At 42.7% G+C, this 14,096-nt stretch overlaps 2 protein-coding genes across 3 annotated transcripts; both read right to left on the reverse strand.

The window, feature by feature from the left end:
• Nucleotides 1-157: 157 nt before the first annotated feature.
• Nucleotides 158-5,632, reverse strand: ccsapb (centriole, cilia and spindle-associated protein b). 2 transcript variants are annotated; one of them, XM_044178340.1, is made up of 5 exons: nucleotides 5,501-5,632; nucleotides 4,102-4,482; nucleotides 3,854-3,970; nucleotides 2,882-3,096; nucleotides 158-2,779 (listed from the first exon to the last, which is right to left on the reverse strand). In XM_044178340.1, exons 2-5 carry the CDS (start codon nucleotides 4,454-4,456, stop codon nucleotides 2,597-2,599), a joined length of 870 nt encoding a protein of 289 aa, XP_044034275.1. In that variant the 5' UTR covers nucleotides 4,457-4,482; nucleotides 5,501-5,632; the 3' UTR covers nucleotides 158-2,596. The 2 variants fall into 2 exon arrangements, with proteins under 2 accessions (XP_044034275.1, XP_044034207.1); XM_044178272.1 differs by having other exon boundaries at nucleotides 4,102-5,542.
• A 1,222-nt stretch (nucleotides 5,633-6,854) lies between these two features.
• Nucleotides 6,855-11,237, reverse strand: acta1b (actin alpha 1, skeletal muscle b). Its single transcript, XM_044178947.1, has 7 exons — nucleotides 11,081-11,237; nucleotides 9,913-10,049; nucleotides 9,015-9,339; nucleotides 8,471-8,632; nucleotides 7,785-7,976; nucleotides 7,494-7,675; nucleotides 6,855-7,346 (listed from the first exon to the last, which is right to left on the reverse strand). The coding sequence occupies exons 2-7, from the start codon at nucleotides 10,039-10,041 to the stop codon at nucleotides 7,203-7,205; spliced, it is 1,134 nt and encodes a 377-aa protein (XP_044034882.1). The 5' UTR covers nucleotides 10,042-10,049; nucleotides 11,081-11,237; the 3' UTR covers nucleotides 6,855-7,202.
• Between the last annotated feature and the right edge of the window lie 2,859 nt (nucleotides 11,238-14,096).

Here is a 14,096-nt window from a genome sequence, read left to right on the forward strand (position 1 = left end):
AAAAGCCGTTTTTTGTTGGTTTAGTCCATGTTTTTGGAGATGGTCCATTGTGTTATTGATGTTAGATGTGTTTCTTTAAAGAGATTTAATTTCTTAAAGTTTTCTGAATAATTTGTGTAATTTGGTAGAGATGAACACAGATAACAGTAAACAGACAAAAGGTGGAAAAGTGATTTATTAAAAGCTTTGCACCACACCATTTAACCTCAGTCTTTTCCTCTAAACCATATAAAATGTGTACACACAGTATGTTAAAAGCCTAAAATGTAAAGTACAGTGTAATTGTTCCACCCCTCATGTCATCTGTAAGTTAGATCAGTTAGTTTGCATTAGATGCCCACAATCTGACTCTTTCCTTTTTCACTAAAACCAGACTCTACACTGTGGAGTTTGTCAACAGTTGAAACTTAAGTACTTCTGTGTCTTATTGGTCATAATCTCTATTTCTTCTTCATTAACCCTGATTAAAAGTGGGATGATCATTTAGGTTGACACGATCCTAGTCTAAAGGAATATTTCCATTACCAAGTAAACCTAGAAAAACATGTGACAAGTATAGTATCTCCTCACCAAAAGTACAATGTCTCTACAGTATTAAGAGGATCGAAAATGATAAAGTTTGGTCTCATTAACTTACTAATTAACGATCTTGTTTTACTCCTGCTTTCTCAGATTGTCAAAGTTCACCACATTAAAAAAAAAAAAAAAAAAACGGCTCGAATGCAGTTACTTAAAGTATCATAATATTGCACAAAATTTCACATCTGTTGTTGAACTATCTTGCAGTATAACTTAAAAACATTGAAAAACTAAATCTTTATAAAAGCAAGTCATGTAATACTGAACTCAGAGTAGCAACAACAAAACAAAGATTTAGAAAAATGTTAAATGTCCAAATGTAAAGTACAACCCTCCTCCCATCCTTTTTTTCCCCCCTCACACAACGTTCACATCAATAACATTAATAACTGGAGTTGCAAAGGGAGAAAAAACACTTTTCTTTATGGCACAGAGCTGATTTTATCATGATTGCTGACACAAGGAAACCAAGGTGGTTTTGATGATGAAAACCATTGTCATGAAAAGACCAGACCCATTACACAAAGGTTGTGCTGTGAGAGTAAAAATAACATTATCTGGTGTTCAATACATTCACATAAACACAAACAATGTACAAATACAAACAAATATACAGAGATTCAAAAGATGAATGAATTACACGGAAACCTAAATAGTTAGTAAGGTATTCTGTACAAATGAAAAGGTGACTAATTATCAAAGTGCTGTTTGATTTGGTCAAAGATCTTTGCTTCAGAGCTTTGCTACTTTAAAAGGTAATTCAGCTTCATGTCCATTGTTGTTATGGTTCCACTTTTGGTTCTAAAGCAGATTCAGTAACAATAATGATAAAGAAACTTGGCCTCGACAATAAACCTTTGATTGGTATGCTTTGAAAAGAACTTAAATTAGCTGTGTGTCATTTTTAATATTACATTTTCTGGGTGGAAAGAGTCCCATGACCAGTGACTGTAAAAAAGAAACACTTCAGTTCACTGTCACCCAATGGCTTTAAAAGTCACTCGCATTTATTTTCACACTGTGATAGAACCAGGTTGACTGACAACTGTAAACGCACATTAACACAACTAAAGAACAAACACAATGTTGTTATAAAACTATTTTAAGTTAATAACAAGTAAACGTGCCAATGAGCTCATGAGAAAATGCCACCGCCACATCACACAACTGTGATTTTACACAGAGTTTGAGTTTGACTGTGAGTACAGAGTGTGATTCACTATCTAAGCCAAAGCAGTTAGGATCAATCCATAAACTGTTACACAAACCATTAAATCTACTAGAACCAGACATATTTCTGTATGTCAATCAATACTTTGTACTCAGCACAAATAAGAAAATGTCTCTCCACATTGAAAGCTGCATAAATCTGACAAAAACATTCAGTTGACTAAGCCGTCTTATGTTTTGGAATACAAACAATTCGATTGTGTGTGTTTGGTTTTGTGTATATGTGTATAAAATAAGTGTATGTGCATTCTTCATGTTCGTGGTCTCACATTTGAGTTCAGAAGCGACTGAATCTATGCTGCCATGTGCCTTCATTATCCCCGTGTGAGTCCACTGTGCTTTGATATCCCTGTATAAAGAATTACATATAGTGTATGATTAAAGAGACTACATCAAAATATGGCTGTAAAATGCATTTCAGACTCATCAAAATATCTGTATAAGGTAGACGTAACCATTAATTATACATTTACTTTAAATAATTTCTTTCAAGAGTCTCTTCTACCCAGTAAAATGTTTCTTATTGTATATATTAAAATGTATTTATATAAAAAACATTAAGCCACACTGTGAATTTCAAGGTTTTGTCAGTTTACATCCTGAATGCAAGAGTGATGCACACTCAGGAGCCTTTGTATGAATCAATCCACCCCATGCTCTTTTCTACATCTATAGGTATTTAAACTTCAGGGCAATAATGGCTTTATTTTTGTGTTTTTGTATGGAATCACCCTGATGTAAGTGAGTGTGCTGAGTGTGTGTGTGTGTGCGCGCGCGTGTGTGTGTCCTATTGGGAGCGAGCAGAGAAGCAGCGCATGTACTCAGTGAGCCAGGGGTTGAATTCTGGTGGAACCAACTTCCTGGCCTTGTCCAGGTCAGCAGACTTGGCTCTCCGGCGCTCGGTCCTCTGGGTCTGGATCTGACGCTCCACCTCCCGCCTGGTCTTAGCACGTAGAGCCGACTCGTGGATCTACCAGGAAAATAAACATAACTGGCAGTTCCTATTGACACTCATGCTCAGTCACAACACAGCCTGTCACTTACAGATCTACAGAACAGACAGAAAGATTACCTCATTAGTCGAAGCTGCAGGGCCAACATTGTGCGTCTTCCTGCCTGCGATGTCTGCGTCCTTCTCTCCTGAACCGTACAGAGCAAAAGGATGTCTGCTGTCCTTACTGTCCTCCCCAGGCTGCCGTGTTGGTGCAGGCCTAACCCGCTGGGAGAGCCAGGTTCGTTTTGAGGATTTGAAGGGCTTACTCTGCTGTGGTCCTCTAGTGTCTCTCTCTACAAACAGAAAAGACAAACAGGTTGAAGCAGCGCCAAAATTTGACAGAATGTATGGTACTTGGTTCACAATGTGATATTATCACCATATTCTTAGGAGGGAGAAAGAGAGAAAATGATTGAAAACAGTATTTGTTTGCATGGAATGATTTTTCATGACACCTCCAAGATGAAGATTTCGTGACCTCTATACAAATAAGGGAGGGGAATGTTCTGTGTAAGTATTGTTTGAATTTTTGTGATACTAGTACCGATAAAATACCTGAGTTTCAGTACAGATACTATAATGATTTTTCAATATCCTACTTGGAAGTATATAAACATGTTTTTCTCCAAAATCTTTGTTTTCCATCTAACAAAAGAAGACAAAATTCTTTGACATGTTAAATGTTGTCTAAACAAAAGCAGTCATACAAGAACTTCAGCATGTCTTCCATGCTAGTTTCACATTTCAATTTATATTCAACATGTATTTTTGAGGTTTGCAGAGTTTTTTTTTTTTAAATAGTTGTATCCACAAGAAGCTGACAAACCATTGTATGATGAAATATGATACCTTTAGCAGTCCTAATCACTGTAAAGCCAGGAACCTTTTTGAGTGTGTGTAGTGTAAGCTTTGCAGTAGCTTAAAATTAGCTGCTTGCAAACACAGTCACTTTGCTATTCTCTTTGCTATACTATGTTTTTGCTTTTCCTCTCCAGGCCAGCCTCTCTATCATCACCCCTCTGCTCATCACAGATTAAACATTTTTCTTACCTCTGTCTTGTTCCCTGTGAGGGACTGATAGCTGTTTGCTGCCTCTGTTGCTGGCTCTCTGCTCCGCTCTCTCCTCCTCTGGTACTCTCGTCTCTCTGGTATCTTGAAGCTGTGAGCCTGAGAGAGAGAGAGAGAGAGAGAGAGAGAGAGAGAGAGAGAGAGAGAGAGAGAGAGAGAGAGAAAATTACATCATATGGTACAGTAGAGTAACATGCAGTCTTTCAATCATATTCATAGCTCATTTTTACCCTGCACTGCAGACTGTCGAGCAGACACATTATCCTCCTCTTCTTGAAGGGGAAGCCTAGGTACAGGCCCTGTGGCTCTGTCCATCCTCGCCCCCTCACACTCCTCCAGCTCAGCCTCTGTCCTGTCTCTGCTGGTCTCGGACTGTACCTGGTTCTTACTGGGAGGAGGGGGACTTCTTCCTCCAGAGTCTGAATCAGTGTCCGAGCCAGTCCAGAACCAGGGGTTGTGTGTGTGCTCCAGCAGCCTGCGCGTAAGCCTGTACTTCAGCATCTCCTCATAACACTTAGTGTAGGTCTCCCATTTGGGGTCTTTGAATTTCTTCATGTACTCCGAGCGGATCCTCTTGGTCACCATCTTGTCCCTTTAGAAAATTCTTTGAACTGAAATCCAACAACAGACCACAAAGCTGACAAACTCAAACTCTATCTCGCTATCAAAAGCTAGCGTTGTTACACACGCATAACAGGACTATGAGATATGCAACATCTACTACAGTGCAAAAACATTGCGATGTTAAGTCTAAACAAAGCCCCCGCAAACACTAGCTACGACGTTTTCTTATACGCAGTTCGTTAAGGTCAGTTCACCGCCAGACATTTAAACCATAATGCGTAGACAGTTAAAACCAATGGCAGAGCAGCTCGAGGCTAAAGCACCCGCCTACTTCCGCCTCTACCCGGGGTCAGCTCGCCTCTCTGGACTGGGGATGAAGATAAAAGTCTGCTTATGAGGAAATTACAGACTGGGACATTTGCTCTGTAAACTCAATCGGCGTTTTACTGTAAAAAAACAAACAAACAAAAAAGTTGGCCTCAGGTGAAAATTTGATCGACCGTTACAACGCTGACAGCAGAAATTTTCATAAACGCGATGACGTAACTGTCATCTCCTCCTCTGATTGGCTGCATGGATCTAAACGACTGTTGAATATTCCAAATTAAAGGTCAGACGCAGTAAATGTATGAAAACAGTCCTTTATGACCTGTTGTAGCTTTGTACTACAAATCATTACAACCATATCTCCTTATTGCTGAAATACGATGCTTTTGTATCCCAACGCATTAAAATAAGCTTATGTTAAATCTTCATCTTGGACTGTATCATATAAGCTGAGACACAGAGTGTCAATATAGGCTATTGGTTAATCAATTGCATGTTGCTCCATAGCCTATTACCTCCTCATGACAAATGTGTCCGTGTTATCTATAGATGTCTGTTAATCATATGGTAATTTGGAGTACCGATAATCGCCTGTCAGCGCTCGCAGATATAAGTTAAACAATACGTAGGCTAAAATCCCACTGACAATCCATCGACTCTCATCTACAACAGTGCGAGGCTTGGCCGCAGAAGATCAGGGCTGTAAGAGTCTAATTTTATGTACATAAATATACTTACACTGGGGTCGGATTTCACGGAAGCAGAGTGGAACAGATGGCGCTCACTGTGCTGCTGTAATCACAGGCTGCGTCTCTTAGCTCCGCCCGCTTGAAGACGTTTTTAAAAAGCCAAACACACCCGCAACAGGTGGCCCCGGGCCGGGATGTCAGGAATGCGTTCAGGGCGGTTATGAACCATTTGGCTTATAATTATTTCTATCAGATGGTAAAAGAGGATGGAAAGACTAGCCTATTTGTTTTATTGTATTTAGACACTATGCACAAGCTTCAACACATAAAAAAGCTTAATTGAGTAACGCGTTGCTTGTTAAATTAGGCTATAGTGCTTTAGCCTAATTGGCCAATAATGTCTCCAAAAAGTAGCCAGGCAGGTGTACACATACCCTGCTGAATATTCATGTATACACTTAAGTTTGTCTTTTGTAGGTCTACCTGTACCTGTAGACTACTCGAGAGGTTGAGAAATGAAAATGCGGGTGTCAAACAAAAAGAATGAAGGGTCCCATATAACAGGTCAATGGGGTGGTGTAGACGATGTGGGCACAGGGTGGTGCGCGCCTCAGACGCGCCCAGCACGCTCCTTTGTGCTTTAAGCCCAGACCCCGATCTCACACCCAGATAACCTGCTGAGCTTCTATGCATATAAGGTAAGGCTGCGGAGATGCCCCACAGTAGGCCTTACACGGGGTCTGGTTTTGTCTAAAGATGGTCTGGGGGCCGGGGCTGCGCGTATGGCCGTGCAGGGCAGGCAGCTCAACGGGATTCAGAGCCGGGTGTCGGGTGTCCTAGGCAACTGATCCGCTCGGTCTAAAGCGGAGCTGCTGCTGCATAGACACATTCCTGGCAAGTCAAACTCCGACTGTCGGAGCTTGAAGATGTGCCTGTCACTACCTCTGTCACCCAGCAACCCCCAACCAGCAGTGGCTGATGGGACAGAGAGAGGCTACCTAGCTCCCTCCCTCTCACCCATCCAACCATGATCCAGGGAGCCGTGCCAACAGCTCTGTCGACCTCTATGATTTTCCCCTTGCCCCCGATCAGCTGATTGGTTTATGGGATAGCTGTGTGTCATTCAGTGGGTATGTTTAATTGCTGAGACAATTAAGCCTCTCCAGGGCTTAATGTTTATGATGATTTCGGTCCATCTTCTCCCAGTAATTGCTGGGATTCCTAAACATTGAGTTTTAAGATGACATTGTATTTGCATGGTTACGAAGGCAACTTTTTTTTGAATGGCACCTTTTAAATCCCCTACATTCCATTATTTCCATTGTAATTTTCACCAAAGCTTTTGTTTTTCATCCTCTCTCACCACAACCCCTCTAATAGAAAAACAAGGCCAGGGTCAGAAATACCAAATAATGGACTTTAATAAATTATCAATAGGCTATGTATATACACTTACATTCACATGTGTTGGGCAACATGTTGTTGTTATTTTTTTTATTAAAGTTTTGGGTGGATGCATGGTTCAGTGGTGGTTTTTCACAGCCTCTCTCCGTGCAACACAGACAACAGACAGCTATAAAATATGCACATTTTAAAAGGATGAATAATGCATATGAATGTCAACAGCGCAGACAGAAAGTCCATTGACAGCAGAGTGTTGCTGTGCCGCAGCGGTTGATCTTCCTTCTCGCTTGATCTCCAGATAGCTGGTGGTGTAAATGATGGAGAAGCTGGAGAAGAAGATGGAGGATTTAGAAGCACTTCCTGTGGACAATGCTGGGGCCGGCCTCGTCGTACTCCTGCTTGGAGATCCACATCTGCTGGAAGGTGGACAGGGAAGCCAGGATGGAGCCACCGATCCAGACGGAGTACTTCCTCTCGGGGGGGGCAATGATCTGGGGGAGAGGGGGGGAGAAAATGCATTAGTGAAGTGCCAGTGCTTAATACTAATACTTCAGTTCAGTATGCGTAATTATCAATTTATGCATAAAATATTTCAATTTGGGGATAAATTGTAATATTTTTGTTATCATAATGTGTACCTTGATCTTCATGGTGCTGGGGGCCAGAGCAGTGATCTCCTTTTGCATACGGTCAGCAATACCAGGGTACATGGTGGTACCACCGGAGAGCACATTGTTGGCGTACAGATCCTTACGGATGTCAATGTCGCACTTCATGATGCTGTTGTAGGCGGTCTCATGGATACCAGCAGACTCCATACCTTGTCAGGTGAGAGGGACAAGTGTTAGAAGGAGGAGGAGGTGTCAAGTCTGGCACAATATGCCCAGTGCTGTTTGTAATGAGAGAAGATGGAGGATTATATGACGTACCAATGAAGGAAGGCTGGAAGAGGGTCTCGGGGCAACGGAACCTCTCGTTACCGATGGTGATGACCTGACCGTCGGGAAGCTCGTAGCTCTTCTCCAGGGAGGAGGAGGAGGCAGCGGTGGCCATCTCGTTCTCGAAGTCCAGAGCCACATAGCAAAGCTTCTCCTTGATGTCGCGCACGATCTCACGCTCGGCTGTGGGGGGACAAGTTGATGAGATGTTATTCAGAGTGTCAAACAGCAGAGAGCACAGACCCCATGTGCGTAGTGGGCCGAATTACGAAAGTTACAGAAATGTTTGCTTTTTTTTAACCTTAACCCCTAAACATACAGCTAATCCCCCTTTTCACTGTGAGTGTTAATACATTTAAATAATTCAATAGTATGCCGCACATAGACAGCAATAAGATACACAAGCTGTGTCCATTATGTTATTAAATTACATAAAGTTTTTAGCCTTTGTCTTTGCGCAAGGCTGTCATTAAATGGTGCGTGACTCATCGTTGGTCAGATTGCTGTCAGGTTTGGTTGTAATGTATAGCAAACTTTTCCAAAACTGTTGCTAAAAGAAAATATGAAGTTATGATAATAACTTAGATTCTACTTTGCTCTAGAATGTCTGCCTAAAAAGTGGTCCAGTGCTTCTTTCTCTCAGGTGCTTTGTTATTGGAGTAGGCCGTGTTCCTCACCGGTGGTCACGAAGGAGTAGCCACGCTCAGTCAGGATCTTCATCAGGTAGTCGGTCAGATCGCGACCAGCCAGGTCCAGACGCATGATGGCGTGGGGCAGGGCGTAACCCTCATAGACTGGGACGTTGTGGGTCACACCATCACCAGCATCCAGCACAATACCTGGAGAGAGGCAAGGCGAGAGTTTAGTAAAGTCAGGGCGAAGAAATGTGCGTAAAATTGTGGCTAAAGTGGGTGCTTGAAGGAGGATTTACAAATACACAATGTATTACGAATGAATATATTATAAGGGCGATTAAATAGCATAAACAGTCCCAGAAAGGCTGGTCGACTGTGCGTAAAAGTTGTGCGCAAAATGGCTACAATAGGGAATTGGCACATTAATAGCTTAATTAATATAATGTGTTGCGATTGTTATAACATTTTATCAGTTCCATGTGTCAATTACAATCTATTCTACAATAAAGGCGCATGTCTCTTTGTAGTATGTATGTTTAGGAAGCTGCGTATATGAGTAGCAGCTGTTTGTTGTTGTCAGTCTTACCAGTGGTACGGCCGGAAGCGTACAGGGACAGCACAGCCTGGATGGCCACATACATGGCGGGGACGTTGAAGGTCTCAAACATGATCTGGGTCATCTTCTCCCTGTTGGCCTTGGGGTTCAGGGGGGCCTCAGTGAGCAGGGTGGGGTGCTCCTCGGGGGCCACTCTCAGCTCGTTGTAGAAGGTGTGATGCCAGATCTTCTCCATGTCGTCCCAGTTGGTGATGATACCGTGCTCAATGGGGTACTTCAGAGTCAGGATACCCCTCTTGCTCTGGGCCTCGTCGCCGACGTAGGAGTCCTTCTGACCCATACCGACCATGACACCCTGAAGGGGGAAGAGAGGGCGAGATAATGCGGTTACGTCAAATAAACCAAACAAAGGTATGACCTTCTTCTGCCCAGATTAAAGTCTTTACTGTGTGGTACAAAAGGCACGTTGGCCATTGCGTAAATGTGCCAAATAGCGCGGGTCACAGAGACAGACAGAGAGCACTTGTGTGACAGTCAATTCATCTGTGACGAATTTAGTCTCAAAGAGTCAAAGGCCACATTGCTACCGGTATAAGGAGCCAAAATTACACGGCTCAAGATACATAATGCCACACTGTTATCGCCTAATAGTTTATAGTTGCACAAAACAACTAATTCTAACACTAAAATATAAAAATCTCAGTTAAATATGATATTCACTCCAGTAGGATACCTCTGCCAAAATAGTGTACACCTGCCAATTTGTTCGATTATTTTTTGTAAAATTAGTGTAAAGCGAATTGTATTTCTTAATGAACTGGCTGAGGTGTAATTATTACAGTAATTGTGATTTTTTTTTCATTACCTACAATCAGTACTTCCAATTAGTCTCTTTTGATTTTGTATGGGGATTTTCTCTGCTGTTTACCTGGTGACGGGGGCGGCCGACGATGGAGGGGAACACGGCCCTGGGGGCATCGTCTCCGGCGAAGCCAGCCTTCACCAGACCGGAGCCGTTGTCGCACACAAGGGCGGTAGTCTCATCGTCGTCACACATGTTGGCTTCTGAAAGAGAGGGGGGGAGTTCAGATCCACATGGCAAAACAAACTGTATGTGATAGAAATGACTTCCAAACTAACACTTTTGGTTCAACCATTTGTTTCTTGCAAGCTCACACTAAGTGTCTTAGTTGTAAAGACTAAAAAGACTAAAAATAATTGTAACGTTTACTGGAGTGTGAACATGATCTGGCCCATGCCCTGCGTTAAATCTATCCATGGCACAGTGACATGCACATGGGAGAAGTTTTTCCTCAGGGATTTCTGCCAGAAAGCCTTAATAGCCTACTTCGTTAGGTTTAGAAAAAATAGAAAGACAGAAAGCCTTTCTGCCTAAAAGCCCTGAAGGCAAACTTCTCCGACGTGCGACTCACATCAGGCCATTACGCATGACGTATAAGCCATTATAAACCTATAAAATCACATTAAAAATTTAATATGGAACTAAACTACTGGATTTGATGAGTTTCGACTAATTATCTGCTCTTTATATTATTCTAATTTGGCGAGTGTAAACCTATGCGACAACTTAAGCAAAATCAAAGATCCGCTCAAATCCAGGTAAATCTGTCCCATTGTCACCTTTCTCAGGTAAACTATTCTGGCTTTTTAATTGGTCTGAAGGCCGTTGCGTCTTGCTGCATCAGCACCCTTTGAGGATTCAGTGTTACACCCACGAAGATGCTGAAGTCAATCATTCTACTTTATCCATCTATCAATATATCTATCCACAATTTCCAGACCTGATAGTTCAGATAAGAGCTTCTCCTGTCCCGCACTGTATTCCTATGATACCTCTCAGCCTACTATTGAAATTATTTTCCTTCCCCCTTCAGTAGCAGGCCTCTCCTACAGTCTAGCCTATCATCCAGTGGAGTTGCCCATGTTGCCCCCAGTAGTATCTGGTCCTAGGCGTCCCCAGTCCTGCCTAACTTCTGCCCCAGTAGATGCTCCACTGCTGTTCTGGTTATGGCCTAGTCTGGCGTCCCAACCTGGCTGTGTGGCTTCAGGAGTGGCCGGTCCTCGCAGGGTCTTACCTTAGGAGTGTGTCTGCGGCTCGGAGAGAAGGACCCAACCAGTGCTGCTGCTGAACCAGCTACAATCCTCCTTGCTGCCTGCCCACCTTATATACCCAACCTCCACCATTCACAAACCTCAGCACTGGCCCCCATCCCGGCCCTCTGCCATATTAGGACGCTGACAGGCCGATGGTGGGGAGTGGGTGGGGGTTGCAGCAAGGAGGCGCGCCTCGCGAAGGGAAAGAGGGGGCTCTATCCATCAGGGTGCAGGAGAGGATCAGGAGTGACGCTACGCGCCCCCGACGTGGAGAGAGCGCGCGCCATATATGGAACTGTCGCTTTGACCTCCCATCGAGCCTAGCGGTCCCACCTCGAGGGCCGTATAAGGAGCGCGCGGGCCACTGGGGGTTTTCTAGGGGAGACGCCAGTTGCTACCAACCAGGGTTATAGATTTGCTGCTAGTAGGCCTCATCCAGCCTTAAAATGGGAAAATGCTGCTCTCATCTGAACAGATTTAGACCAGAGAGACAGCCAGGGCCTAAACTACTGACTGACAGGTCATCCAGGAACGGTGCTGCAGCCTGAAAGTGTCAATTAAGAGTTCTATTCACATTATACTGATCAATACAAGATAACACAAAATAATTTGATAAAAGCTGAGGAGGAACATTGTGTAACTGTAACAGTTAAATATGTGTGCTTCATCGTTCCAGTCATAAAATCTCAGTAATACAATTTTAAGTAGACTATTTGTAATTGATAAATAAATAAATAAAATAAATACCGTAGGATATGCTGTACAATATGGAGTCTTGAGTATAAAACTGGAGGCCTTTTTGCATCTATATAAGTGTGTTTGTCTCCTTCTGCAGTCTCATATGAATGCACAACATGTATTGATAAAAATCACTAATCATAATGATTATTGGTGAGTGTGCACAGCATATCTTGTTCTTTACAAACTGGAATCCTTTTTTATTAATTATGCAACACTTGTACATCCAACAGAATACTCTGTTGAGTTTTCATCAAATTAACAATTAGTTTAATTCAAAATCTGCTCCTCTGCAGACCACATGCCCTGGTATTCACACAGCTCTGTCTGAGTCTTATTGAATAAATAAGGAGAGAACCTCTGAAACAGCCAACAGCTGAAACCTTATCTGTAGGGGCTACTCTGCTCTGTCACTGGAGGAGTTGGATTAATTATAACTCTACCGGAGGAGGGGAGCTAGTGCACATGTGTGTCTACGTGCATGTTGGAGTGAGAAACTAAGAAAGAAATTGTGTACATGTATGCACATGGATGTTTGTGTGTGTTGTGGCATTAGAGAGCAGAAGGAGTGGACAAGGAGGTGGCAAGGAGCTTCTGATAAACACAAAGGAAGTGAGGAATGACAGAGGAATGGGGAGAAGTGTAGAGAAAAAGACAGAGGTACATATAAAGAGGTAGAGAAAAAAATAGACTGGATTTACTAAATTAGAGGGGAAGAGACACAGAGGAGAGAGACGCATGACACCTGGGGACACGTTTGCTGAAAGCAATGTTGCAAGGACATAAAATAGAAAATGAGATAAAATCACCGTGGATTAGCATCTGGAGCTTCATGAAGCATGTTCATAACGAAAGATTTTGGAAAATGTAGCTTTTTATTTCATGACATTTTTGTCACAAAAAGTTAGATGTTCTAAGAGGAGGGAAGCAATTAAAGAAACAATGAATAAAAAAGTGCTGGTCCTAATTATTGGTACAAACAGGTGTGCTCTCATATCATAACCTAAAGCTGGATTCAAGTGGGAGCAGAGAAATGTTAACATATAACCTTTCATGACCTGGATTCTCATTATAGCAGCAACAGAAAGCTTCAGTATGGATTGCATGTGGTTGGATGTGACATATTACCTGCCTGTGTAAACACAGGTTTATGGAAAGGGACAAGTGGAAGAGAAAACTGAATGATAAGCAAAGACAGTTCAATTTGTATGCCTCTCGTACTTATTTTAATCAGGCGTTGTTAGTTGAGCAGTAATGTAATGTTTCATTAACAGGCCCTCCAAGTTTTCTGCACTTGAAATACAAATTCAACACTGTGGCAATACAAGCTGTTAGGGGAAATCCTCAATGGTTCATTACTATGTCAAGAAAAACAGGGTAAGAAGGGGGAGGGAGGAAAATCTTCGAAGTCTACAAGATCGAGTGGAAATGGGGAGGGCTGCACGGGTGCAGACTCAAAGTAGGAGAGTGTGTGTATGAGTGTTTGTGTGTGTGTGTGTGTTGTGCGAGGGGGGTCGGGGAGTGGAGGGGCTGTAGAGCAAGGTAGAGCTACTTTTACGTACTTGTTGTGAGCCATTTTGGACTCTGAGGGCCTATGAAACGCCTAAAATGTAAAGGAGCTGGCAGTTGTCGGGGAGTGAGGGAAAGAGGGGAGGGTGGAGGTCATAGGGGCCGAGGCGGAGGAGGGTTGAGGGAGTCTCCTGAAGAGTCTACTTGGGGAAGGGGAGGCGAAAGAGGGAGGTAAAAGGGTGTTTGCAGAAAACACGAGTTTAGTTTGTCAGAAGATATGTAACTCAGCCAGCTGAAGGAGAGACGTTGGACAAGGAGAGTATTTTTGTTGAGTGTTTTTTAGAAATACAGTATTTTTTTTATTTAAGTGTTATAGTGATCACATGTCAGTGTTTTAGCCAATACAATAAAAGGGAGAGAAGTGGACAGGTAGAGACAGATGGATGTTTTGTTTTTTTTGCTCAGTCGTCTACCTTGGTACCTATTCAGTCAGATTTTTATTTCAGTCAACACACTCTCTGTCTCTCACTCTCATGAGAGCACAGAGGGTGAGAGTGTCAGAGAAAGTAAGAATAGCACAAGCATCGGCATTCAATCGCTGGAACCAATACACTCGCTGCACACGAGTGTCCTACCTTTTTAAGTGTGGCAGTGTGGTCAACAACTGAGGCTCCTGTGCTGCATGTACAGTAGATTTGTTTTAAAGAGAGAACAGACAGGAGTCTGGGTGGAAATTTTAATTAGTTTCTC

Source organism: Siniperca chuatsi, linkage group LG1 (assembly GCF_020085105.1).
Source record: "Siniperca chuatsi isolate FFG_IHB_CAS linkage group LG1, ASM2008510v1, whole genome shotgun sequence".
NCBI lineage: Eukaryota > Metazoa > Chordata > Actinopteri > Centrarchiformes > Sinipercidae > Siniperca > Siniperca chuatsi.